The sequence below is a fragment of the Balaenoptera ricei genome, chromosome 15 (genome assembly GCF_028023285.1).
Source record: "Balaenoptera ricei isolate mBalRic1 chromosome 15, mBalRic1.hap2, whole genome shotgun sequence".
NCBI lineage: Eukaryota > Metazoa > Chordata > Mammalia > Artiodactyla > Balaenopteridae > Balaenoptera > Balaenoptera ricei.
The window spans coordinates 50,812,243-50,840,196 of NC_082653.1; the positions used below are offsets into that span (position 1 = coordinate 50,812,243).

Below are 27,954 nucleotides of genomic sequence, written 5' to 3' on the forward strand. Positions count from 1 at the left end.
CCACAGCACGTTCAGGAGTGGGGTGGATGGCCTTCCCACTGCATCGGGACAGGTTTCCACCCTACAGCCGGGTGCAGGCACCTGCCCAGGTAAGGGGAGAGTGCTGGCCTCAGATGAGGATGCTCAGGGTGCACACCACACACCCCCTCCTCACGAAGCTGCAGGGCCTTTTCTGAGATGAGGGGCACTAAGAAAGGAGGATGCTCAGGGTGCATACCGCACACCCCTCCTCACGAAGCTGCAGGGGCTTCTGTGAGATGAAGGGCACTAAGAACGGAGGACACAGGGTTCCCAGCATGGAAGGTGGGAACGCAGGCTGGGAGCAGCGGCATGAGAAAACACAAGGAGTCGGGTGGGGCCGGGGGGTGGGGGTCTGGGGAAGGTTGGATAGAGCAGTAGGTGTGTGGACAATGGAGGCATGGAAAGCAAGGGAATTGCTAAGCAGAGGAAGAAATTATGTAAGAAAGGCAGTGCTCTCCAGTGAAAAATATTTCTGTACTCCATGATGTGAACGCTGCAGAAGGCCTAGCTAAACTGGGGTGGGAGGGTGGTGTTGAATTCTTGCTTTTCACCATAGGAGGCCAAAATGCAGCATGTAAATTTGACAAGCCACGAAGTAGCGCCAGGAGCACATTAGTTAGACGTAGAGGCAGTGAACCCCCAAAACCATCCGAAGCTGAAGAGCAGAAAGAAGGGCTTCCGAACGGAGCCAGGCGGGCGGGAGTGAGGGAGGTCTGTCCTGCTCCAGCTTGCAGCGCCGCGGCTGCTGAGCTGCATACCTGTGCGTACCTGTGCTGGATAACTGTGCGGTTTCTTCTTTTCCTCCTTTACTTATTCTAAGGGGCCTAGGTTAGGCTGGGAGTCCAGGGGTGTCCTGTAAGGAATGACGCCTCCACTTCTGTTATGTGCGGAGAGGTGACAGGCTGGAGGGCACACTGCACGCTGCCCTCACGTGTCCGGGAGCAGGGCCTGATCGTCCTTGATCCAGAGAAGGGCCATGAGGGGGACCCTTTCGTAGCCCCTTGGGGGGCCCATAGTGCCCCTTCTGGGAGTTGAGATGCAGGGAGGGCTGGAGAGGCCTCTGCGTCCAGCAGTGCCTCCTCTTCACCCTGATTAACGTGGTTGCATAAGTTGAACAGACATGTTCTCTGTTACTCCTGTAAATTCTGTTTCATCTTTTCAGCACGTTTGCATAAAGCTTGAGTGTTTCCACTTGACTATTTTCCCGAGTATTCTCATGTGCATTTTAAGATTTTATTGTCTTTAAAATAACATGGAGACGGCTCTGTGAATATACGAAAAACCACTGAATTGTACCCTTTAAATTGGTGAATTGTATGTCCATAAAGCTGTTAAAGAAATAAGGTGGGAGGAATGGCTGCATCCCCTGAAGTGGCTGGAGGTGCCCCTGCCCCAGACCCCAGCCTCCCTGACCCCCACCTCCCGCACCAAGATCTTCAAACAGCAAGCCTCCAAACTCCTAGCGATGACAGACGTAGGGAGACAGCAGCTTCTGGTGTCCCTGTCCCAAAGCACAGCAAGAAGAGCCTCCCAGTCACAGGGTACAGCTGGGCTCTGAGTGGGCGCCTTCCATCCACAAAGGACACGGCTGGCGACACTGCAACACCTGTGTCTAAAGACAAAAGTGGATTCCTGAATGTGATACATGAGGAATGACCTTGTCCATCTAAGACCAGCACGATGCTTTTATTTTAGAATTTTCTAAGCCCTCCCTCTTAAACCAGGTGTGGTTAATCAGTTCATCGTGACAGGTGATCTAGGATCACCCCTCCAGGTGCAGAGGCAGGTGGCCTCTGGCTGCCTCGGGCGCTGGCTGGTCCCTCCAGGTGCTTGGGCAGAGCAGCCCAGGACAGCTGAGAGGAGTTCTTGGCAGCAGGGAAAGCCATTGTATATATACGGCACGTAGTTTAGCTGCTTTATAGATGCTCCTAGAAAGCAGGTCAGATGTCTCTAGGTGGGCGAGCTGCAGCGCTCATTGTGGACATTCGGGATGAGCTACCATCAGCTTCTCTCCCACCCACGCCTGCCCACCCTCACGTCGGTATGAAGTTTATGTATTGCTACAGGAGCCCCTAGAACATTTTGCTTCTTGTCACCATGGCTGCTGCTGCTTATTTTTTCCCCCCATGGAATACCACATTTTATACATTCTTGGGTGGATGGACATTTGGGTTGTCTCCATTTTTTTGACCATTACAAATAAGGCTTCTGCTATCCTTCGTCTACAAGTCTTGCTTTGGACGTCTGTTTTCATTTCTCTTGAGTAACACCTAGAAGTGAAATGACTTCTTTTGTGTGATTGTGTGGTAGGAATAAGGCTGACCTTCTTAGGAATTTCCAGACAGTTTCCCAAAGTGGTTGTGGAATTTTCCAGTTGGCAGCAGAGTGTAGGAGAATTCCAATTCTCATCCTCCAAACACTTGGTGTGCGTGGTGTGGCCAGTCTTACATTCTGGCCATTCAAATACACATGCACCTCACTGCAGTGGGAATTTACATTCCCTAATGGTTAATGACGTTGACTTGAGACCTGAGTCTTTTGAAACTTGTTCTATGGCCCAGTATATAGACTGTCTTGATAAATGTTCCATGTGCACTTGTCAGGATTCTACTTATGTAGGCTGGAGTGTTCTGTAAATGGTTGAGGTGCTTCTGATAAAACACAAGCTATTTTGAAAATGTTACAGTTCAAGGACAGTAGTAACGAGCAGGTGCAGGAAGAAGGGTTGCTCTCCTTGTGAAGGGCTGTGCTTTCCCATGATTTCTGTGACTGGGGCTTCTGTGGCTGGAGTTAGCTGTGGTTGAAGAAGTTGTTCTGGCTTCTTCTGCAGATTATGTCTGCACGTCTGTAGCAGAAACAATATAATTTGCCAGTAAATTTCTCTTGTTAGAATAACCGCGTGGAAGCTGGGCCCGCCTGCCTGCAGCTGGTTGCAGAGTGGGGTTCTCTCCTGGGGTGTTTCTGTGGTCTCCTGTGTCTGTCTGCCCGACGGGGTGTTGGCTGGCTTGGATGGGGTGTACTCCTCTGAGCTTGGTTTTCTGTCTCTTCTTTGCAACAAAGGGCAGGTTCTTAATTTCCAGCCTTGTTGTTTTCCTGAAGGCCTCTGAATGGAGTACTTTTGGGCTTGGAGAATAGAACCATCCCCCAGTCATTAGCTGCATGGACATTGATTTATCCTCCAAATCATAGAGAAAAATAAAGTGGATTTTTTTTTTTTTTTTAATTTTGGCTGTGTTGGGTCTTGCTGCGCATGGGCTTTCTCTAGTTGTGGTGAGTGGGGGCTACTCTTCCACGCGGTGCGCGGGCTTCTCATTGTGGTGGCTTTTCTGGTTGCAGAGCACGGGCTCTAGGCGCGCAGGCTTCAGTAGTTGTGGCACTCGGGCTCAATAGTTGTGGCTTGCGGGCTCTAGAGCACAGGCTCAGTAGTTGTGGCGCATGGGCTTAGTTGCTCTGCGGCATGTGGGGTCTTCCAGGACCAGGGATCGAACCCGTGTCCCCTGCATTGGCAGGTGAATTCTTAACCACTGTGCCACCAGGGAAGCCCTAAAGTGGAGTTTAAAAAAAATGAATGCTTTGATTCATCCTTGCTCTTTCTAACATGGTAACTATTTAATAATTTGTTTAAAAAGCATTGGTTAATGTTTAGGAATGAATAGCTTGGTACTTTGTGTCCAATAGGTAGCTTCATTGTTGAAATTCTTAGGAATCTTAAGGACAGATTGGCCACTGTGGATTTCAGGTCCCCAGCAAGCGAGGAGCTTTAGGAATGAAGGCCTTCGTGAGATAAGGAGGGAGGATTCAGACTCCATGGTCTCAGGAAGTCAGCTTCTGAGTGGACTTCCAAGCCCAGTGTCTCAGGAACACACAGGCCCTGGGATGGGGGAAGGCTAGAGAATCCTCAGCTGTGGGTCCGTCGGCTTGAGCTGGTCCCTGTCCACGCACGTCAGCAGATGGGGGAGAGGGCTGACTGTGGCAGCGTCCACCAGCCTGCCCAGCACAGAACAGTGCTTGTGGGGGGCCTTGGCCAGAGTGGGTTCTCCACTGCTGAGCGCCCTGTTTGCCTGTACCCCTCCCCGAGTGTGCCCTGTCCATGCGCCAGCCCTTTGTGGTCCAAGGTCCGCCCTCTCCCTGGCTGACTGCCTCCTCTTTTGCTCCCTCTCCTCCCCCCGTCTTTCCTCTCTTTCTTTCTTGCTCTTCTTTGGTCTTTTTCTCCTTTTCTCTCTTATTTTCATTACGGAAAGTTCAAGCCTATAGAAGACTAGAGAGAATTGTGTGATGCCTCCCTGGTGTGTGCCCCCCTGCTCTGACACTTCTCAGCCATGCCAGCCGGGTACATACGTGTAACCACATATATGCCTTACCCCCTAAATATTTCAATAAGTATATATCAAAAAAGCAATGCGCTGGGACTTCCCTGGCCGTCCAGTGGTTAAGACTCCATGTTTCCAATGCAGGGGGTACGGGTTCGATCCTCGGTCGGGGAACTAAGGTCCCACATGCCACATGACGTGGCCAAGAAAAAAAAAGAAAAGCAATGCACTTGGAAAAATTACCAAAATATCATTGTCACACCTATAAAAATTAACCACCATTCCTCAATATCATCAAATAATCAGTATTCAGTATCCTGCATCAGTCAGTATTCAAGTTTCTAGTTATCTTATAAATACGATTAAAAGCTTTAAAAATGTGAGTCCAGATCCAAAAAGTCCCTGCATGGTAGTAGGTTGATGTATCTCTCCTGAGTCTCTCTTTTTTTAATTAATTAATTTAATTTATTTATTTTTGGGTGCTTTGAGTCTTCGTTGCTGTGTGTGGGCTTTCTCTAGTTGCGGCGAGAGGGGGCTACTCTTCGTTGCAGTGTGCAGGCTTCTCCTCGCGGTGGCTTCTCTTGTTGAGGAGTACAGGCTCTAGGCTTGCGAGCTTCAGTAGTTGTGGCTCGCAGGCTCTAGAGCACAGGCTCTAGTTTTGGCTCGCAGGTTTAGTTGCTCCACGGCATGTGGGGTCTTCCCGGACCAGGGCTCGAACCGGTGTCCCCTGCGTTGGCAGGCGGATTCTTAGCCACTGCGCCACCAGGGACGTCCCTCTCCTGAGTCTCTCAATAAAGGTTCCTCTCCATCTTTTTTTCCCTTAAAAACAGCAGGTCCCTTGTCTGTCCCTGTCAAGGGTCTCACGGACTGGGTTTTGTTGATTACACCCCTCAGTATTGTTAACACATGTTGATCATTGTATTTCCTGTAAATTGGCAGTTGGATTCCGGGTGGATTCAGGCAGTGTCTCGCGGTTCTATCAGAGACACATGGTGTCTGGGTGTGTCTTCTGTGCCCTTGGGGGCACTGAACATCGTATTGTGTGATGTGTGACGTGTTGTTACCTCACCAAGGATCGCGGGCAGGACCTGCTGTTCTGATCCCATCGCTGCTGTGCTTAGTAGATGGGATGTTCTGTACAGAGCTATTGCCCTCGTTCATCTACTGTGGCCCCATTATGCCTGTGTAGGGAAGGCAGGCCCACCGCTGGATTCTTTCCCTTTATGGGTTAATTTTCACAATAATAAGCAGGTTCCCTAGTGTCTCCAGTGATAAGTGGTGACTTTTACTGCTGTCACTCCATTGTGGGTTGAGGCGAGTTTGGTGTGTCCAGTCAGTGCTCAGGTCAACTCACTTTCAGGTTGGCTCCTGAGTTCTTTGATGTGACCTGACAAAGTCTTTCACAGCATCTTTGCTCTCAGGGATGACAAGATAGTCCAGGCTCAGCCTGCACTTTCCCTAGCACTTCTCCAAGGGTCCTGGTTCCCTCTAATGGGAATTGGAATGTAAATACCTTCACCTGGGTGTGAGGGGTGCTGACTGCTAAGTGGACAGAATAGAAAGCGATTGTTTTGTTTTTAGTACATCATGAGTGATGCTTCATGGTGGTACTTAAAATTCAAAATCAGGATAATAGGGTATTTGCCTGGCATCTTCAGTCTTATATCTTTTTCTCCTTTTTCAGTCGTGTTGGGGATCCCAGTCCTCAACAACACATGGGATGGTGGAATTCGAATATCCCTTGTTACTCGGTGTTGCTGCCAGAAAGGTTAATGATCATCTAATTTTCTTTTATAAATCACTTGATTTTTGCATATTCAAAGGATTTTTTTCTTTTCCTTTAAAGTCTAAGAAATTCACCAGAGTAAGTCTTGTATGAGGTCTTTTGGGGATGGGAGTTGATATTCTTAGGGACGTGATATATTCTCTCAATAGGTAGTTGACACCTGAAACATGGTAAGTCAACTGTACTTCAATTAAAAAAATAATAAAATAAAGTCTCAAGGAAAAAAATAAGGAAAAAACCAAATATGTAGTTAAAAACATTTTTTTTATTCTAGGGAATTTTTCTTAAGTATAGTTTTTTCTTTTTAAAATTACTTTTTTTTCTTGTTTTTGAATTTTATTTTTTATACAGCAGGTTCTTATTACCTATCTATTTTATACATATTAGTGTATATATGTCAATCCCAATCTCCCAATTCATCCCAGCCCCCCACCCTTGGTGTCCATACGTTTGTTCTCTACATCTGTGTCTTTGTTTCTGCCTTGCAAACCGGTTTGTCTGTACCATTTTTCTAGATTCCACATATATGCATTAATATACGATATTTGTTTTTCTCTTTTTGACTTACTTCACTCTGTATGACAGTCTCTAGGTCCATCCACGTCTCTACAAATGACCCAATTTCGTTCTTTTTTATGGCTGAGTAATATTCCATTGTATATATGTACCACATCTTCTTTATCCATTTGTCTGTCGATGGGCATTTACATTGCTTCCATGACCTGGCTATTGTAAATGGTGCTGCCATGAACACTGGGGTACATGTGTCTTTTTGAATTATGGTTTTCTCTGGGTATATGCCCAGTAGTGGGATTGCTGGGTCATAGGGTAATTCTATTTTTAGTTTTTTAAGGAACCTCCATACTGTTCTCCATAGTGGCTGTATCAATTTACATTCCCACCAACAGTGTAGGAGGGTTCCCTTTTCTCCACACCCTCTCCAGCATTTGTTGTTTGCAGATTTTCTGATGATGCCCATTCTAACCCGTGTGAGGTGATACCTCATTGTAGTTTTGATTTGCATTTCTCTAATAATTAGTGATGTTGAGCAGCTTTTCATGTGCCTCTTGGCCATCTGTATGTCTTCTTTGGAGTAATGTCTATTTAGGTCTTCTGCCCATTTTTTGATTGGATTGTTTGTTTTTTAATATTGAGTTGCATGAGCTGTTTATATATTTTGGAGATTAATCCTTTGTCTGTTGCTTCATTTGCAAATATTTTCTCCCATTCTGAGGGTTGTCTTTTCGTCTTGTTTGTAGTTTCCTTTGCTGTGCAAAAGCTTTTAAGTTTCATTAGGTCCCATTTGTTTATTTTTGTTTTTATTTCCATTTCTCTTGGAGGTGAGTCAAAAAAGATCTTGCTGTGAGTTATGTCAAAGAGTGTTCTTCCTATGTTTTCCTCTTAAGAGTTTTATAGTGTCCGGTCTTACATTTAAGTCTTTAATCCATTTTGAGTTTTTTTTGTGTGTTTGGTGTTAGGGAGTGTTCTAATTTCATTCTTTTACATACAGCTGTCCAGTTTTCCCAGCACCACTTATTGAAGAGACTGTCTTTTCTCCATTGTATATCCTTGCCTCCTTTGTCATAGGTTAGTTTACCATAGGTGTGTGGGTTTATCTCTGGGCTTTCTATCCTGTTCCACTGATCTGTATTTCTGTTTTTGTGCCAGTACCATATTGTCTTGATTACTGTAACTTTGTAGTATAGTCTGAAGTCAGGGAGTCTGATTCCTCCAGCTCTGTTTTTTTCTCTTAAGACTGCTTTGGGGGCTTCCCTGGTGGCACAGTGGTTGAGAATCTGCCTGCTAATGCAGGGGACACGGGTTCGAGCCCTGGTCTGGGAAGATCCCACATGCCACGGAGTGGCTGGGCCCGTGAGCCACAACTACTGAGCCTGCGCGTCTGGAGCCTGTGCCCCGCAACGGGAGGGGCTGCGACGGTGAAAGGCCCGCGCACCGCGATGAAGAGCGGTCCCCGCACCGCAATGAAGAGTGGCCCCCGCTTGCCGCAACTGGAGAAAAGCCCTCGCACAAACTGAAGACCCAACACAGCCAAAAATAAATAAATAAATAAATAAAGTAGCTATAAAACATACAGGAAGCCAATCCTAGTTAAAAAAAAAAAAAAAAGATTGCTTTGGCTAATTAATTTATTTGTTTGGCTGTGTCAGGTCTTAGTTGTGGCATGCAGGATCTTTGTTGCAGCATGCGGGACCTTCATTGCTGCATGAGGGCTTCTCCAGTTGTGGTGCATAGGCTCCAGAGCGTGCAGCCTCAGTAGTTGTGGTGTGTGGGCTCTGCAGTTGTGGCACGCAGGCTTACTTGCCCCGAGGCATGTGGGGTCTTAGTTCCCCGACCAGGGATTGAACCTGTGCATTGGAAGGCAGATTCTTAACCACTGGATCACCAGGGAAGTCCCTTAAGTATAGTTTTTTTTGTTTTGTTTTGTTTTGTTTTCTTTTTTTAGTTTATTTATTTATTTTGTTTTTGGCTGCGTTGGGTCTTTGCTGCCGCACGCAGGCTTTCTCCAGTTGTGGCGAGCGGGAGCTACTCTTCGTTGCGGTGCGCGGGCTCCTCATTGCGGTGGCTTCTCTTGTTGTGGAGCACAGGCTCTAGAGCGCAGGCTCAGTAATTGTGACACCTGGGCTTAGTTGTTCCACGACATGTGGGATCTTCCCAGACCAGGGCTTGAACCCGTGTCCCCTGCATTGGCAGGCAGATTCTTAACCACTGCACCACCAGGGAAGTCGCTAAGTATAGTTTTAATATTTGCTCTTTGCTTTGATTTTTCTTCTGAGGGACTTCTAATATCCATATATTAGATCTTCTTTGCCTTACTTCAGTATTTGTCAGTTTCCCTTGAATCCTTTTTATCTTTCTATTCATTTGTTTCTTAAGAGCTTTGTTGAAGTATAACATATACACCAAAAAATTCATCCATTTAAAGTGTACAGTTCATGAATTTTAGTAAATTTATAGAGTCATGCCCTTCACCTCAGCCTAGTTTTATAACATCTCTACACCCCAGAAAGATCTCTTGTGCTGTTTGCAGTCAACCCTTGCTTCTACCCTAGAATCCCAGGAAACCACTGAGCTCTGTAAGTTTGTCTTTTCTGAAAATTTTCTGTAAGTGAAAAGATATGATTTGTAGTCTTTTGTGCCTGGCTTTTTATCTAGCAGAATGTCTTTGAGGCGCTTTCACATTGTATGTGTGTCAGTATTTCATTCCTTTTCATGGCTGAAGAGTAGTCCTTTGTATGGAGGGACCACATCGTGTTTATCCGTTCCTCAGCTGGTGGACATCTGGGTTGCTGCTGCTCCTTGGCTGTTTTGAATAATGCCGCTTGCTGGAAACATTTGCATACACGTCTTTGTTTGGACCCACGTTTTCCTTTCTCTTGCAAAGATCCCTAAGAGTAGAGTTTCTGTGTTGTGTGGTTGGCCATGGTTTTCCAGATTTCCCAGACCATTTCCCACCCTTCCTGGCAGCGTCGGAAGTTCCTGTGCCTCCACTTCCTCGGCAACACTTGTTGTTGTCAGTTGTCTTCATTACAGCCGTTTATGGTTTTAGTTTGCATTTCCCTAAGGACTCAGGATCTTGACCATCTTTTCATGTGCTTATCAGCCATTTATATATCTTGTTTGATGAAATGTCTATTTAAATCTTTTGCCCATTAAAACGAATTGTGTGTGTCTTCTTGTTGAATTTTAAGATTTCTTTATACATTCTGGATGCAAGTCCTTTATCAGATATATGATTTGCAAATATTTTCTCCCAGTCTGTGTCTTTTAGTTATACTAATGGTGTCTTTTTTTTAAAATTAATTTTTATTGAAGTATAGTTGATTTACAGTGTTGTCTAAGGGTGTCTTTTAAAGAGCAAAAGTATTAAATTTTTATGAAATCCAGTTTATACTTACAAACAGAAACTTATCTTCTTTTTGGAGAGTTTCATTCTCTGGAACATCATGTGTGAATTATCCCACTTACTCTATTATTTCTGATGTCCAGAGTCTACTTGCTGGAGTCAGTTTTACTAAGGCCTCTGCACGGCTGGGGTGCCTGTTGGGATGGGCAGGTCTGTGCTGTGCATAGCGCCTGGATCCTGACTGCAGTAATGCCTAAAACTTCAGCACACTCAAGAAGCATGGCTTTTGGCCTGAGAGCAGGGTCTTATTCCGTGGTTTGTGGTTCATGGTTCTGGGTACCGTTGGCAGCATCTCCCCAGATGCCACCTGTGCCCTGGCTGGAGCTGTTGCTGGCACTCCAGTCAGAGGACCCGATGGCCCTTACTTTCAGCACCGCCCCTTGCAAGCTTCCTGCTTCTCTGAATGTGGTGAGATGTCACATGCACGACCTCCCGACCACCCAAAGTGTGAAGGCTCCGATAACATTCTCACTTGGCCATTGCAGGTGAAGGACTTAACGAGGTACTTGGATCCCAGTGGGCTCGGCGTGATTAGTTTCGAAGACTTCTACCGAGGGATCACAGCGATCAGAAATGGAGGTCAGTCACCCCACCGTGTGCTTCTGTCGCCTCACTCCTTCCTTAGCCCCCTCCCTCAGCCCCCTGCCCCCCGATTAGTGACCCTCACTCCTCAGACTCCTTTTGCTGAGCTTCACAGCCTCCTCCTCCTTAGAGCCCCTGAAACATCCCAGGTTTCAGGAGGCCCTCTCTCCCACCTCGTTCTTTGCTCCTCACGCCCTGTACTCCAGAATTCACTGACTCAACTACTTATTTGTAATGTTAGAAGTCTACTGCCCCTTTCCCCAGAAGTTTTTTTTGTTTTTGTTTTTGTTTTTTTAATTTATTTGGTTGCACCAGGTCTTAGTTGCAGCAGCCTGGCTCCTTAGTTGCAGCTCCAGGGCTCCTTCAGTTGTGGCTTGCCGGCTTCTTAGTTGCAGCACATGGGCTCCTTAGTTGCAGCTGGGGGGCTCCTTAGTTGTGGCATGCATGTGGGATCTAGTTCCCTGACCAGGGATTGAACCCAGGCCCCCTGCATTGGGAGCATGGAGTCTTGTCCGCTGTGCCACCAGGGAAGTCCCCAGAAGTTTTTTTTTTATGAAAACTTCCAAACATACAAAAACATTGCAAGACTTACACAATGAACACCCACACGTGTGTTTGCTGTCCACAGTCTGCAGGGAACATCTTCCTGCATTTGTGTCATTATATATCATATATCCACCCATACATCTGTCCAACAATCCATCTTTTTTTTTTTAAATGGGATGCATTTTAGACAGGTATACTACCATACACTCCCCCAAACACCTCGTCCTGTGTATCAGTCATTACTTAGAGTTCAGTATTCGTTTGCAGTCTTATTTTGAGTCAAAATTTACCTTTTGTGAACGCACAAATCTTGTGTGCCCATCTGTGAATGTTGATGTTCTCCTGCTGGGATGCAGACCCCTGCCCAGAGCCTTACTGCCCCCAGAGACAGCTCCCTGCCGGCCTTCCAGTGATCCCCTCCCTCCTGCCGGCATCTCCTTGGCTGGTTCTGTCAGCATGGATTAGCCTTGCCTCTTGTGGACATCACATAAATAAACCATTGGCCACACTCCTGTGTTGCGCTCGCCCGCGTGTGATGCTTGCGACTCACCCGTGCTGCCGCGTGTCAGGGCACTCTTCCCGTGTGGAGCTGTGCTCGCCTGCATGCCTATGCAGTTTGTCTGTCCGCCCCCCAGGTGATGGACAGTAATATGTCTCCAGTTTGGGGCCACAATGAATGAACCTTCTAGTGACGCTGGGGTCCAAGTCTTTGTGTGGACAGTGTTGTCATGGCTTTGCGGCCTGTGCCCAGGGATGGGATGGCTGGTCGCGTGCTGGCTGTGAGCTTAGTTTCGTACAGAACTGCCAGAGCGAACACTTCACACTCTCACTGGTTGCCCATATGCTGTCCTTTTAAATAAAATCCCGAAGCTCTGAATAGAGCTTTCCTTCTCATTCCCCATCTGTGGCCATGTGCTGGGGTGAGGGTGGTGGGAGGTCCCAGTCTCAGGCTTGTTCCCTCCTCCTGCTCTCGGTGGAGGAAGAGGAGGACGGACGTGCAGACCTGGGTGGGGCCATCAGTTACCTGATGGGGCTGGGTCAAGGGATGCCCTTGGGTCTTATCAGCAGTTGTTGGTAGTGTCACCTGTCTTGTCTGTCCCCGCCCCCAAGTTATTGCCTAGCAGTGTCACGTGGGCAAGGTTTCCTAAACCCCAAGTCCCCACTGGCTCTTTCTCCCAGTCAGTCTGCACGCACGCCATCGGAGGCCCCGCACAGCCTGGGGACCCCATGCGTGCACGGCACATGCCCAGGCCGTGTAGCTGCCCTCAGTGTGGTGGGTGGGGCCGGGCTGGAGGACCCCACGGGCCAGGTCCGGGCTGGCAGCCCTCTCTGGGCCGGCTGGCACGAGGCTGGTCCAGGTGGGGGGCAGTCCCAAGGCCCGTGTGGTGAGCTGGGTAGTACCACCCAGAGGTGGTACTGGGGTGGGGGGTGGGCGAGGTGAACCCTGGGCTCCAGGCTGAGAGTCCGCAGGCGGAGGCTTCGTGCCTGTGTCTGGATCTGTGTAACCAGTGGGTTGTAGTCCTTCAGTGATTTTTTGGAGGTTAGGTGTGCGGTTAAAACAGAAAGTTGTTTAAAACTTCATCCCTTGCGCAAAGTTTTTTGGTGGCTTCATGCAAATTTTTGCTTCTCCACCTCCAGTGTGTCTTGGTGCTTCCTGATATGGTGTGCTCACCGCCCCACAGCAGGCACCCGAGCCAGGCCTTCGGGAAGGTCACCGGGGGCTGGGGCCACCGCAGGCACGCCCAGGACGCTGGGGGCTGGCTTGTCCGCCCACAGCTTCCTCGGTTAACCTTTGGGAAACTCTAGGTGTGGGCTTTTTTCTCTTAGTTTTAACAAACCAGTGTGATTTTTTTCTTTGACTCATCAATTATTTTAAACAATTTCTAAATGTATTTTAAGATCTTGTCAATAATTTGAATCTAATCATGTGTGTGATAGTCAGAGAATGGGATCTCTGTGCTGTGCCTGGAGTTTGAGGTCTGCCGTGTGACTGGTTTTCACGCGTGTGCCGCGTGTGCTTGAGAGCTTCCCGATGGGTCCCTGGGTGTCCGGACCCAGCGGGGCTGGAGCCGCTGCGTTGGGTTGCCTGGTCTCAGTCCCGGGGGTCAGTAAGGAGGTCACATGTCCCGGAGGAGGTGGCTCTGTGGGTCTTTGTCTTCAGCAGCTTCATTTCACCTTCACCCCATGTGATGGGTTGGCCGCAGGTTGGTGGTGATGGGAGCCAGGGCCCCAGGACTGGTGGGTTGTTGGAGAAGGATTTGCAGCTCTGCCCGAGGGCTTGGGGGTGGGAGGGTGGTGGGTGCATAGGGGTCAAGCCCAGGACACCAGCAAGCAGTCACTCATGCCAGGAAAAACAAGACATGGAGTAAGAGGAAAATGTGCTTCTGGAATACTCTCGGCCAGAGGGGATCAATGTTTATGTGGTCACAGTAATTAAACAAATTGAATATTCAGGTAAGTAGAGACTAAGCCATTTTGTGGGGAAGAAGTTGCTAAAGTCCCTGAGTGCTGTTCCGGGACGTCAGCAGAACATTCTAGAATTCAAGAACTTACAGGAATTGCTGGGACACTCGGCCTGACATGAGCCAGGCTAGGCATGCTGCTGCCCACCCTCAGCCCATGGCCTCGGGGGGGAGTGGTGTGGACCATTCCCTGGGGTGACCACGGAGCAGCTGCTGACCACGGGGCACCTTCCAGCCAGGGCCGAGACCATGCTTTCTCTGAAGGGTCAAGGCCCCTGGGTGTGGGCAGAAAGGAGCCCAGGACAGTGGCCAGCGAGAGACAGTGCCGGGGCTATCTGTGTGGCTCTGAGGCCCTCTCTGAGCCTCTCTGAGCCCACATCCCCAGTTCTGTTGCTGGGCAGTGGCTGCTCTGTTCTGATAGGCCCACAGGTGACGAGAAACAGAGCAAGCTCAGCTGTAGGAATTCCTGGGGGGTCCTGACCTATGGGGTCCCAACCCTGGGCCTCAGGAGTCAGAATGTGCTCCCTGGAAAACTCATGACCAGGCGGGCGCGACCCAGTGCGCTGTCAGAGCTCTCCAGCCACCAGCCCGTCAGGCCCCGGCGTGGGAGCAGAGTGACCCCCATCTGTTGAGCCGGAGGGGTGCCAGCTGCTGTCCCCGAGGCTGTCCCCTGGTTGCACGTGTCTCGAAGTTTCGTGTGCATAGATTTATCAACCTGGTGAGAGAAGATGGTTGTCTGAGAATGTCTTGTCTCCTGGGTCCTGCTTGTCCCTTGTGGTCAACCTTCCACCTGATGCTGAGATGGGGCTCGCCACACCCCTCCTCCCTCCTTGCCTTGGCCTGGGCCCTTCCCTCTGCAGCTGCGGGGCCCTCTGTCCTCACTTCCTCCCGAATCAGAGCCTCCAGGTCAGGACAACTTTTTTTTTTTTTTTTTTTTAATATGTTTTTGGCTGCGTCGGGTCTTGTGGCATGCGGGATCTTTCGTTGTGGTGCGCAGGCTTCTCTCTAGTTGCGGCGCGTGGGCTTAGTTGCCCCACGGCATGTGGGAATCTTAGTTTCCCGACCAGGGATCGAACCAGCGTCCCCTGCATTGCAAGACTGATTGTTAACCAGTGGACCACCAGGGAAGTCCCCAGGTCAGGACAACTAGGTGAAAGTTCCGCCTCTGGGGCCCACACACATCACTGAGTCTCATTATTTTTACGTTCTTTTTTGGTAACATTTCCACTGTAATTAAAAATAAAAGCTTCCTAGGCTGTCCCAGAGTTAGCCTGAATGCTCCGGGAAGTGGTGCTGTGATTCTTCAGTGGCACGAATATTCTGGAACAGCAGCGTCCCACGCGGTGGTGTGGGAGGGTGAGGCTCGGTCTCAGCATGATGCCACACTGCAGCTGGTGTCCCCCTGCCCCAGTTTAGCCTATGCAGAGCAGACCCCACTCCTGAAGTGTGTGCCGGAGGGAGCAGAGAGGGTGGGGGGTGGTGGGCAGGGTTGGTCAGGGGCCCAGCCTGGCCAGCAGATAGGGCGGGGTCCTCGGGTGGGCAGGCTACGGGGAGGCTGCCATGATGAGAGCTTGAATCAGGCGGATGAAGGGGCTGCGGCTGTGGGAGGGGGCAGCTGAGACCTGTCAGGGCCGTCGGCTTTGCCGAGAGGACCATTCCAGGCTCGGGGACACAGCACCCGTGGAGCTGGCTTTCTAGTGGAGGACAGCCCGGACAACCCCGGGAGGTGATGGGACTCGGGGGACGGTGAAGCTGGGGGCACACAGGTCTCCCGGAGAGCGTCTGGGAAGGGGACCTGGGGTCACGCTGCACATTTGGGGCTGCAGGGAGGCCGGGGGGCTGGGCTGGGCAGCGTGGGTGCCTCAGGAGACTTGGCCTTTTCTGGAGTGGGCAGTGCTGGTGGGGACGCCCCTCCCCACACAGTGGGTGAACTGCTGGGCAGTTCAGGGCTGTGGGCCCTGCTTTTCCTTTTTTTTGTTTTTCTTGTTTTTTTTTTTTTTTGGCCTCACTGCTTGTGGGATCCCAGTTCCCCAACCAGGGATTGAACCCAGGCCCTGGCAGTGAAATTGCGGAGTCCTAACCGCTGGACTGCCAGGGAAGTCCCCCTGCTTCTTTTTTTTTTGGTAATTTGACGTCATCATTTAACTTTTGTTACGAATGGAGAGTGAAAATAAAATTAGAATAAAAGCAAGTCAGAGACGATTTTGAAATTGTTAACTCGTAGCATTTGGGAGAATGGGAGCATGATCACCTGAACTGCTTTCAGCCAGAGCTCACCTCACGTCTTCCTGCCGGCACGCCTGCCATGACCATGGCCGGCCTGTCGCGTCTGTCAGACTTTCGTTCTGCGTCCTGGAGTGGAGCACTGACTCCGTGTACTGACCCAGTTTTGCAGAGGAGTGCAGGAGTCTGCTGTCCTCACCACAGGCCTCGTTTCAGGAATAGAATGAAATCAAGGGTGGTTGTTACAAATGGGCCATTGCTCTGGCTCATCCCCCACCCCCAGGCTCTGGAAGAATAAGATAAATAAACAGTAAAAACTGATACTTAATTGAGAAAACTGATAGAAGAACCATATTTAGTTCCCATCAAGATCGTAGAAATGTGAGCTGCGTTCACATGTTCCTCCACTGCATGCGGCAGGACCGCCCCCCCGGAATCTGAGCTCGTGTCCACCATGGCTAAGATGATTGGCTGCTTTCTGAGAGTTTTGAATTCTCTGTTTCAGTTTTTGGAAGTGCAAGCAAGACTTAACATTTGAAAGTGGAAAGATAGGCAGAGTCAGCCTAGCGTTTTACAGCTTTGCGCCGGGGTAAGTGGTCTTCTCCCTCCCCTGCCCCAGATGCCAAAGCCTTCCGTCCACAGTCACCTTCTCCCCATGGTTCTGCCATAGTTCACCTGCACCAAAGACCAGGCCTCCAATGAGGGGCTGCAGGGCTGTGGGCTGGCGTGGTGGGCAGCGAGCACGGGGTCCAGGTCCAGCCTGCCACGCTCTGAGGCTCCTTCACTCCAGCCACCGTCTGAGCCACACTCCCCTGGGGAAAACGGTACAAAGCAACAGCAGCAAAAGTACCTGTGATTCTTTTTTTTTTTTTTTTTATAAATTAGTTTATTAATTGCCACAATGGTATAATGCAGTATTTTTTTTTTCCATTTTTTTTAATTTATTTATTTATTTATTTATGGCTGTGTTGGGTCTTCGTTTCTGTGCGAGGGCTTTCTCCAGTTATGGCAAGTGGGGGCCACTCTTCATCTTCATCGCGGTGTGCGGGCCTCTCACTATCGCGGCCTCTCCTGCTGCGGAGCACAAGCTCCAGACGCACAGGCTCAGTAATTGTGGCTCACGGGCCCAGTTGCTCCGTGGCATGTGGGATCTTCCCAGACCAGGGCTCGAACCCGTGTCCCCTGCATTGGCAGGCAGACTCTCAACCACTGCGCCACCTGGGAAGCCCTACCTGTGATTCTTAAGACGGAAGCAGCCAAAGGGCTTTTGCAGTCTTGAATTTGGAGCAGCATCTCACGGTTACTGAACGTGTAAATGTTTGAATCCGCTTGACTGTCGAGGGGAAGCATGATTATTCTGTTCAAATTGAGAACTCTTCAAAAACAGGACATAGGGCTTCCCTGGTGGCGCAGTGGTTGAGAATCCGCCTGCCAGTGCAGGGGACACGGGTTCGAGCCCTGGTCCGGGAAGATCCCACATGCCGCGGAGCAGCTAAGCCCATGAGCCACAACTACTGAAGCCCGCGCGCCTAGAGCCCATGCTCCACAACAAGAGAAGCCACTGCAATGAGAAGCCCGTGCACTGCAACGAAGAGTAGCCCCCACTCGCCACAACTAGAGAAAGACCGCGTGCAGCAATGAAGACTCAACGCAGCCAGAAACAATAAATAAAATCATAAAATAAATAAATTTATATAAAAAAAAAAAAAAGGACATAGCCATGTGTCCTTCCGCTGAGGGTCCGGCAGCATCCATCCCCCTCCCCAGGCTGTCCTGTGGCTCCAAGCCTCAGAGCCCAGCTGGGGACGTGGTGTCCAGACGCCAGACAAGAGCGTCCTCTGGCCAAGGAGGCCAGTACTGACCCTTCAGAGTCCTTTTCCCAGGAGCATCAGGAGGCTTGCTGGTCCACTTGGTCCTCAAAGGCCTCTACTCCATACAAATAAGTGACTGATGTTTTGTTAGGTCACGTGAAACACACTCGACAAGGAACTGATGTGTTTGAGTAGTCACTGCTGTGATCCGTGTTGTGGGTTTTCCTCACCACGCAGTCCTCTGTGCTCTGTGGATACCACCTGGGACACCAACTGCCCAGGTGCCCGGGTCATCCTCCCTCCTGTCTGACTTGACTGCAAATCGAGAGTTCCCACAACTTCCTCCGCAGGTTTGATAATTTGCTAGAATGGCTCATAGAACCCAGGGAAGCGCTTTACTTACTGTTACCAGTTCATTATAAAGGATATTATGAAGGTTACAAATGAACAGCCAGGTGAAGAGGTATATGGGGCAGGGTCTGGCATGGAGAGGTTTCTGTCCCCATGGAGTTTGGGATGTGCCACCCTCCTGGTATCTGAGTGTGTTCCCAACCCGGAAGCTCCCCGAACCCCTTCATTTGGGGTTTGTGTGGAGGCTCCATTACACGGGCAGGACTGTTTAATCCCTGGCCATTGGAGATTAGCTGTGTCTCCAGCCCCTCCCCCTCCCGGGAGGTCAGAGGTCAGGAGTGGGGCTGAAAGTTCCCCTGGCAACCAGCCCCCATCCTCTGAGAGCCACCTCACTGGTGTGAACCCAGGTAAGGCTGAAAGGGGCTTGTTAAGAATAAAAGATGCTCCTTTCACCCCTTCACTCAGGAAATCCCCGGGGTTTTAGGAGCTCTGTGCCAGGAACCAATGGAGACAAAGACCAAATAAATATTTCTTATGATATCACAGTAATGAGACAGCTTCAGGAAACATAGGCGTCTTGCATGCTCTTTGGGACGGGCTATGCCCTGACATTGCCTAGAGGCCGTGGGAGCAGAGCTTTTCCTGCAGAAGGGCCGCTGCTGTGGGCTCGTGTCTGAGAAGTGGGGTCTCTGGTGCTGACGTCAGCATTATCCAGCATGAAACAATAGCGTTTCCTTCAAACTTATTATAAAATAAAATGTGTTGTAGAAGATAAAGTTAAGTAAAAAAGGAGAAAATAAAAGCTGCCGTGGGTCCAGCACCTTGGACAGATGTTACCACACTGACACCTCCCCAGACAAGACAGATTCTTTAAAACGTGGAGTCTGGGACTTCCCTGGCGGTCCAGTGGTTAGGACTCGCGCTTTCACTGCCAAGAGCCTGGGTTCAGTCCCCGGTTGGGAAACTAAGATCCCGCAAGATGCGTGGCGTGGCCAAAATAAATAAATAAAACGTGGAGTCTGGCACCTCATTCCTTCTCCAGCCGGGGTGGCGTGGCAGAGCTTGGTGTCTTACTCCTTCTCTTTACAATACTGCCAGCTCTTTAAGGAACAGCCCTCTTGTCATTCGGGCTCCCCCCCCGGCCCCCTGAGAGCTGGCCCAAAGCCTTGTTTCCCTGGGGGCTGCACTGCTTGCCTCCTTCCCCCCGGGTTTCTCATGGCCAGTCCAGGTCCCGCTCACGTCCACCATGCACGCACCTTCCCCCTTGACCTCTCTGGGGATACTCTGGGCCACCTGCTGAACAGGGTCTTCTTTCTCTAGCAGATCCCGACGGCCAGCTCTGCAGCGTCACGCCTGCCCCTGACGAGGAGCCGCCAGCCTGCCCCGAGGAGTTCGATGACTTCGTTACCTTTGAGGCAAGTGGTCTTCCCCAGAGAGCTGAGCGGGCATCTGACAGATACACCCTCTCTTCCTCATGTACCCTAAATCCTGCTTCACTCGTTGGTCCCCACGGCTGTTTCTTTTTTTTTTTTTTTTAATAGATCTTTACTGGAGTATAATTGCTTCACAATACTGTGTCAGTTTCTGTTGTACAACAAAGTGAATCAGCCATATGCATACATATGTCCCCATATCTCCTCCCTCGTGAGCCTCCCTCCCACCCCTCCCTATCCCACCCCTCTAGATCATCGCAAAGCACCGAGCTAATCTCCCTGTGCTGTGCTGCTGCTTCCCACTAGCTAACTATTTTACATTCGGTAGTGTATATATGTCGATGCTACTCTCACTTCGCCCCAGCTTCCCCTTTCCCACCCCGTGTCCTCAAGTCCATTCTCTGTATCTACGTCTTTATTCCTGCCCTGCAACTAGGTTTATCAGTACCATTTTTTTTTTTTTTTTTTTAGATTCCATATATATGCGTTAGTATACGGTATTTGTTTTTCTCTTTCTGACTTAACTTCACTCTGTATGACAGGATCTAGGTCCATCCACCTCACTACAAATAACTCAATTTCATTTCTTTTTATGGCTGAGTAATATTCCGTTGTATATATGTGCCACATCTTCTTTATCCATTCATCTGTCGATGGACATCTAGGTTGGTTCCATGTCCTGGCTATTGTAAATAATGCTGCAGTGAACATTGTGGTACATGTCTCTTTTTGAATTATGGTTTTCTCAGATATATGCCCAGTAGTGGGATTGCTGGGTCATATGGTAGCTCTATTTTTAGTTTTTTAAGGAACCTCCATACTGTTTTCTATAGTGGTTGTATCAATTTACATTCAGCAGTGCAGGAGGGTTCCCTTTTCAGCACACCCTTTCCAGTATTTATTGTTGGAGATTTTTTGATGATGGCCATTCTGACCGGTGTGAGGTGATACCTCATTGTAGTTTTGATTTGCAGTTCTCTAATAATTAATGATGTTGAGCATCTTTTCATGTGTCTCTTGGTCATCTCCACGGCTGTTTCTGTGGGGAATGGCATGAAGGGCAGGCAGGCAGGGCTCATTCTGACACTGGTGGGGACGCTGTGGTTGGCTGGTGTCTGTTGTCCATGCTGTGCACCCGGGGCTGGTGGCCTGTTGTCAGCAGAGGGACAGGCTCGCCTGTGACATTGCTGTCCCCTTCTGCCAGACTGCCAAGCAAGGCCAGAGCACGAGCTCCTTTGTGAAATGAAGAGCTTCTGAGAGTCCCTGTGAATGGTAACACCCCACAGGATCCCACTGCCCTCCTCTGTGTCTCTGTAGCTTGTTCCCTGCTCTGAGAAACTGCCCAGGTATTAGTCATCCCTCAGATGACACAGGTTCACTTCCTGACTGTCTCTCACTTCTGCCAGCACAGGCCTCCAAGCCACCTGGGAGCGTTCACCCCTCACAGCTTTGTCCCAGAGTCCCACCTGGGCCTGAGCCCCTGAGGGCAGGGACCACCCCACCTTGCGTTCCCCATTCAGCAACAGCTGGTGTGTTCATTCTGTGTGTGGCCTGGTGGTGCCAGGCCCAGTCCTGGTACATGGAGGCCAAGTGCCCAGCTGGGATGTGTGCTGGCTGTGGCATGGTGTGGCTGCGCAGGGCTGAGGATGTGCAGACCTTGACGTGTCAGCTGTCAAGTCAACTGCCAGACCCCGAGACTGTGGGATGGCGAGGCATGGAAGGCTCTGTGTGGAATGACACACCTTGAACTTTCCAGAAGTGCAGCTAGGTCGGGGGAGAGCCTGCTTTTCTTGTTCAGAGCGTCTGGAGAACCCCGTCTCCTCACTTAGTGGTCGGCCAGCAGCAGACCTCTCCAGCACGTTGACACACCAGCACACACTTTACCATCAATGTCGTCCGTTTTGTTCTTCTCTCGTATTTCCGTGTGGGCGTTATATTGATTCTTTGTATTTTATGTGTAGGTGTCATGGGTTGAATGGTACCCCCCAAAAGGTCCATCGGAACCCGTGAACGTGACCTTATTTGGAGAAAGGGTCTTTGCAGATCTCATTAAGGATCTCAAGATGGGATCATGCTGGGTAGAGTGGGCCCTGAATCCAATGACCAATGTCCTTTGAAGAGGGAGATGACACATGGGGGAGAAGACGGTATGAAGACGTGGGCAGAGCTGGAGGAACACGGCTGCCAGCCGAGACATCCCCTAGCCACCAGGAGCTGGACGAGGCAGGAAAGGTCCTCCTCTGGAGCCTCAGGAAGAATTCAGCCCTGCTGACACCTTGATTTCCAACTTCTGGCCTCCAGGTCTCTGAGAATATATTCCTGTTGTTTTAAGCCACCAGTTTATGGTAGTTAGAAATTGGCAGCCCTGGGACTTCCCTGGTGACGCAGTGGTTAAGAATCTGCCTGCCAATGCAGGGGACACAGGTTCGATCCCTGGTCTGGGAAGATCCCACATGCCACGGAGCAACTAAGCCCGCGAGCCACAACTACCCAGCCCACGTGCCACAGCTACTAAAGCCTGCGCGCTCTAGGGCCTGCGTGCTGCAACTACTGAAGCCTGCGTGCCCAGAACCCGTGCTCCGCAACAAGAGAAGCCACTGCAATGAGAAGCCAGTACACCACAACAAATAGTAGCCCCTGCTCGCCGCAACTAGAGAAAGCCCACGTGCAGCAACGAAGACCCAAATGCAGCCAAAAAAAAAAAAAAACCAAAATTTAAATTAAATTAAATTAAATTAAAAAAAAAACAAGAAATTGGCAGCCCCAGGGAACTAATACAATGAGTTTTGTTACTCAGGATAGTAAAAAGTGTCAACACATTTGATCCAAAAGGGTGAGGCCCACTGATGCTGGGGCTGCCTCCTGAAGCCTGGGTGGAGCAGGCTTGGGGTGCTGTCCGACCGCTGGCTCCCGTCCTCTGCAGGGTGGACCCCCCTGGCATCCCACAAGTGTGGCCCTCCCACCTTTATGGTGCCTCACCTCTCAGGTGTGCCAGCCCCCACCTTGCGCTTGTCACCTTCTGAGGACGTGGGTGGGAACCTGACATTTCAGAGTATTCAGCAGGAATGCTTCTCAGGTTTTCAGATCTTCATTTTTTTTTCAACAAGGAGGGAATATTTCTTTTTAAGTTTTTTGGTTGCTGTAAAAGAATTAATACACTTTACATTTTAGCAGTTTTAGGTTTTCTGCTCCATAGAAAATGGAGCAGACGGTACAGAGAGTTCCCGTTACACCCCACACACATACACAGTTTCCCTGCAGTGAACATCTTCCATTTGTTATAAAGGGTGAACCAATGTCGATACACTGTTACTAACTGAAGGCCATAGTTTACATTAGGGCTCACTCTTGGTGGTGTACATTCTGTGGGTTTGGATGAATTCATGACATGTATCTACCGTTGCAGTTTCGCTGCCTTAAAAATCCTCTTTGCTCCCCAGATTCGTCCCTTCCTCCCACTAGCACCTGGCAACCTCTGATCTTTTACTGTCTCCATCGTTTTGCTTTTTCACAATGTCATAGAGCTGGTTAGAATCATACAGTGTTGGGCCTTAAAAGTTCCTCCGTGTGTTTTTATGCTTTTCAAGGTTTTTATTTTTTATTTTATTTACTTATTTATTTTTTTAAATGTATTTATTTTTATTTATTTATTATTTTTGGCTGTGTTGGGTCTTCATTGCTGCGTGCGGGCTTTCTCTAGTTGCAGCGAGCAGGGGCTACTCTTCGTTGTAGTGCGTGGGCTTCTCATTGTGGTGGCTTCTCTTGTTGTGGAGCACCGGCTCTAGGCACGCGGGCTCAGCAGTTGTGGCTCACGGGCTCTAGAGCGCAGGCTTAGTTGTTGTGGCACACGGCTTAGTTGCTCCGCGGGCTTAGTTGCTTCCCGGACCAGGGCTCGAACCCGTGTCCCCTGCATTGGCAGGCAGATTCTTAACCACTGCACCACCAGGGAAGCCCCGTTTTCAAGGTTTTTATATGTAATTTTGAGGGGAGTGGAATTAGGTGCTATACAGAAACTTGTAGAAAGCTGTTTTTTTTTGTTTTTGTTTTTAGATTGATTGATTGATTGATTGCTATGTTGGGTCTTCGTTTCTGTGCGAGGGCTTTCTCTAGTTGTGGCAAGCGGGGGCCACTCTTCATCGCGGTGCGTGGGCCTCTCACTGTCGTGGCCTCTCTTGTTGTGGAGCACAGGCTCCAGACGCGCAGGCTCAGTAGTTGTGGCTCACGGGCCTAGTTGCTCCGCGGCATGTGGGATCTTCCCAGACCAGGATGCGAACCCGTGTCCCCTGCATTAGCAGGCAGATTCTCAACCACTGCGCCACCAGGGAAGCCCTAGAAAGCTGTTTTTAAAAAAACTTTTGAATCGTGTAATCCCAGTAAGTCACATAACAATATGAGTGAAGATTATGTGTATTATATCCAGTACCACATCTGGAGACCCTCTGCTGGCGATCTTCAGAGATAAATAAGCCTTTTGTTGGACATTTTCTGTCTGGGCACACAGCGGTGCTGGTCAGGGTGCACTCTGCAGTACCACTTGGTGGACTGCTGCTCCCGAGTCCTTTCCTGCTGGGAACGCTTTGGGGGACCCGTGGCTTCCGGTGTTTGACTGAGCATCCCTTTGGCCCCAGCTTGTAGGAGAGCTCCTAGGAGAAAGTTTTTATTTTTTTCATTTTTAAAAAAATTTTTGGCCTCACCACATGGCTTATGGGATCTTAGTTCCCTGACTAGGGATTGAACCTAGGCCCTCGGCAGTGAAAGCACGGAGTCCTAACCACTGGACATCCAGGGAATTCCCCAGGAGAAAGTTTCTGATTCTTTTCTCCCCAGGAGAAAGTGGCGATTCTGAGAAGGGGAAGGGCGGGGCGGTGAATGAGGGTTGTCCCTGACGTTCTGGGGATGAGAAGGTGGTTCCGGGTCTGAGAGTCTGATCGAGGTGGAGGGTGGACTGGCAGAGGACCTGATGCCCGCGGGGACGAGTACATGTCAGGACTTCTAGAGGGACGATGGGAAAGTCGCAGAGAGCAGGCGCCAGCGGAATGATAAGTGTGGTCTCTGCTGTGCCTTCTCCGGCCTTCCCTTCTCCTCCAACTCTTGGCCTTAATAAGATGATGGTGAAATAGGTCTTTTGTTCAAACTCTTATCAGAAAGCTTAGAAAATCAAGAACAAAAGCTGCTCTGTTTTGAGATCTGACTGTTAAAAACCCAGCAAGCACTTCCTGAACTTTGCTCCCCTTGCCAGCTAGCGCAGTGGGTTTAATGGAGCATGTCTGGGAGCGGGTTAAACTCCTTCCGAGACAGTGATGTACCTTCAGGTGGACACACAGGTTTTGCAGAACCTCAGCACGATGGGCAAATAGAAGGCCGCTGGAAGCTGACGACCGGTCTGGACAGAGTCCCCGGCACTCCAATTCCATGGGAAGGCTGTCTCCACGAGCGCGCCCTTCCTGGAGCTGGTGTGAGGAGCCAGGCCCTGGCCAGGCTGGCATCTGAGGGTAAGAGGAGGCTGGACACTGGCCACGGTCTGCCCGGCAGCTTGTTCCCCTTGGAGGGACCATGACCAGACAGCGAGGGCCCCAGGCAGGCCTGGGCACCCTCGAGCCCCTCACTGATGGCCGTGAGCACGGGCTTCCTTGTCCACCCGCTGGCCCAGCGTTTGTTAACCGGTGAGGAAACACAGCCAAGCTTTCTAAAGTGCACTTTGATTTCCACATGAGCTTATCCTAACGTGTAATTTGTAATCATTTTTAAGTTGGCGGCATAGACGGTGGGCTGGCAAAGCGAGGTCCTGTCTGGCAGCACATGGGGGCCGCTGGGGTGCCTCTCTGAGCCCTCGGTGTTCCTCCAGTGGACCACGCTCACAGACAGTTTTCTGCCCTCTTGAAAGGCAGGTGTTCGCCCGCCTGCCCTAGAAAACTATCTGGCTTGCTGAAATTTATTCAGGACAGCCTGGACTTCAGGGGGTGAGCAGGTGGGCAGTGTCTGTGAAACGAGCTGGCCCCGTCCTCCCGGTCCCCTCGGCCCTCCCTGGGCCTTGCCCTGGGTCCTCTTGGAGCCTCTGGGCCTCCTGCCCCTGGGGCTGCTCTGTGTGCCCCCGGGGCCGGGCTTGCTTTAGGAATGAGGATGGAAGGTGGGCGTGTCTGCTTGCGAGGTGTGGGCGCAGTCGGGTTTGCATGGCATCTGCCTCGTCCTGCATTGTGGGGAATTACTTCCACCCTGAACCGTCCTCCAGGCCCCAGGGAGGGTTCCGGCTGCAGCCCGGCCTCAGCGGCATGACTGCGGGTGAGGTCAACAGGCCTGAGCTCCGGGCCTCCCCTGGCACCGAGCTGGCCGTCACTTCTGCGCACCCCGCTGCCTGCGAGGACCTGGGGCCACACTGGCCAGAGGAGCCTCTGCTGGAAGTGGTGGTGGTCGGCTGTCTAAACGCTGACCTCAAGAATCATGTTCTGTCCCCTACAGGAAGCCATCTCTGAGGCCCCCAGTCCAAGTCTGGGGTGTGTGGGCCCCGCCTGCTTCCAGCTCGAGGGCAAGCAGAGGGGAGGGGAGGGCTCCGGGCAGCTGTCCCTCGGCCCAGGAGCAGCGGGCCCAGCCTCGCACATGGCGGAGCCTGCCTGGCTCGGACAGTGTCCCTACCTGCAGGCTGAGCCCAGAGCTACCTGCTTGGTGGTGGGGAGAAAGAGTGGGGGCCTCTTGAAGGGATTTCCTGATTTCAGATTTTGAAGTGAACGCTCTTTGTGAATTACTTAGTTGCCTGAGATTCCAAGGAATATGGGGTTTTCCCTTGGAAATAAGGAGCATCATGGAATGCCCGCAGTAGGTACCTCGGGTGCCTTCCCTGCTTCATTCTGTCCTATGTGCAGGAGGCAGGGGTTGCACCACCTATGACACGTGAGCCCCCGGCTTTCAGGCTCTATTCTCGCACCTGCCTGTGTGATCTCTAAGTCTTGAGTGGTTGCGACCTCTTGAGATCAGCATTGCAGCCCCTGATCTACAAATGAGGCAGCACAGCTCGGATGCTCGAGAGCCCGGGCTGGGGTCACACAGTGGACGGCAGACCGAGGATGGGCCCTGGGTCTCCATTGGGCGCAGGCACGGAGACAGCCATCAGGGGCCCTCTTGCCCCCCTCACCCCATCCTCATCTTGTGGCACCAGAGCCCGAGGACAAAGTGCACCGTCTCCAGTTGCTTCTCTGAATTCTTGTTTGCAAATTGTTAACCTCAGACTCTTTCGAGCATGAAAGGTTGGCTATTTCTCCTAACCAATGAAGTTGCCCTTCAGTTAAAGCTGAGATTGTAAATTGAAAATGGCCTGTTTAATGGTTCTTCAGTTTTAAGTTCATTTGGACAATCCACAAATATCTACTGTCTGCTGTGCGCCCAGCCCTGTGCTCGGTGCTGGGTCCACAAGAGTAAAAACAAAGATGTGTTTAGTGGGAAAGTAGACATTTTTAAAATTAATTAATTAATTAGTTTATTTTTGGCTGTGTTGGGTCTTTGTTGCTGCATGCGGGCTTTCTCTAGTTGCAGAGAGCAGGGGCTACTCCTCGTTGCAGTGTGCGGGCTTCTCATGCGGTGGCTTCTTTTTGTTGCAGAGCACGGGAGGGCTCTAGGCGCGTGGGCTTCAGTAGTTGTGGCACTTGGGCTTAGTAGCTGTGGCTCATGGGCTCTAGAACGCAGGCTCAGTAGTTGTGGCGCATGGGCTTAGTTGCTCTGTGGCATGTGGGATCTTCCCGGACCAGGGATCGAACCCGCGTCCCCTGCATTGGCAGGCGGATTCTTAACCACTGCGCCACCAGGAAGTCCGGGAAAGTAGACATTTAACTAGCAAACATAATTGGTCAAATAATTGATGAATTCGTATTTTGAGGTTAGACCACGTAATTGAATTTCAAAGCAATAGCTTGCACGTACATAGCAGATACTGATGGGGACTTTTAAAAAGACATAGTCTTACATTATTGAACATTAGTTCCTGGGGTAGAATTCATTCCAGTGCTGGAAAGCCACAAAACGGGCTGTTCTGGCATGTATCCTGTGATGTTGGGATACTTTGTGTCCGTTTTAGGCATATTTCTATAACTAAGTTTAAAAATCACTCCAGTCATTTTTTCTGCTCTTGAACGTGTGCCTATTTTTCATTTTTTAAAATACTGAAGTGTTTTGTAACCTACTGTTTCTGCTTAGAAGTACAGGAGGGACATCTCCCACGTGCAAGCTCCTCCTCCACGGGGTCCTTTCCCGGGCCCTGGGACTGACTCTTGGCTCTCTCTCCTAGGCCAACGAGGTGACAGACAGCGCATACATGGGCTCCGAGAGCACCTACAGTGAGTGTGAGACCTTCACGGATGAGGACACAGGCACTCTGGTGCCCCCCGAATGCCTGGACGCCACAGAGGAGCCCAGCCACGGCGCCCTGCTGCTGCTCCCGGGCAGGTCTGTTCCCATCTATATGGCCCGGGGCTGATGGCAGATGGATTCATGGGGGGGTTCATGTCGGGTGATCCAGA

At 50.3% G+C, this 27,954-nt stretch overlaps 1 protein-coding gene across 7 annotated transcripts in view; it reads left to right on the plus strand.

The window, feature by feature from the left end:
- The window catches only part of RAB11FIP3 (RAB11 family interacting protein 3), an 81,959-nt gene that overhangs the window by 31,094 nt on the left and 22,911 nt on the right, over positions 1 to 27,954 (plus strand). For 4 of the 7 annotated variants that reach the window (XM_059896385.1, XM_059896387.1, XM_059896388.1 and 1 more), the window contains exons 2-4: positions 10,528 to 10,621; positions 19,338 to 19,432; positions 27,723 to 27,880. In XM_059896385.1, coding sequence (XP_059752368.1) covers positions 10,528 to 10,621; positions 19,338 to 19,432; positions 27,723 to 27,880 — 347 coding nt within the window. Of the gene's footprint in view, positions 1 to 10,527; positions 10,622 to 19,337; positions 19,433 to 24,765; positions 24,943 to 27,722; positions 27,881 to 27,954 lie in introns of those variants that run through there. The other 3 variants (XM_059896390.1, XM_059896386.1, XM_059896391.1) reach the window with 2 other exon arrangements.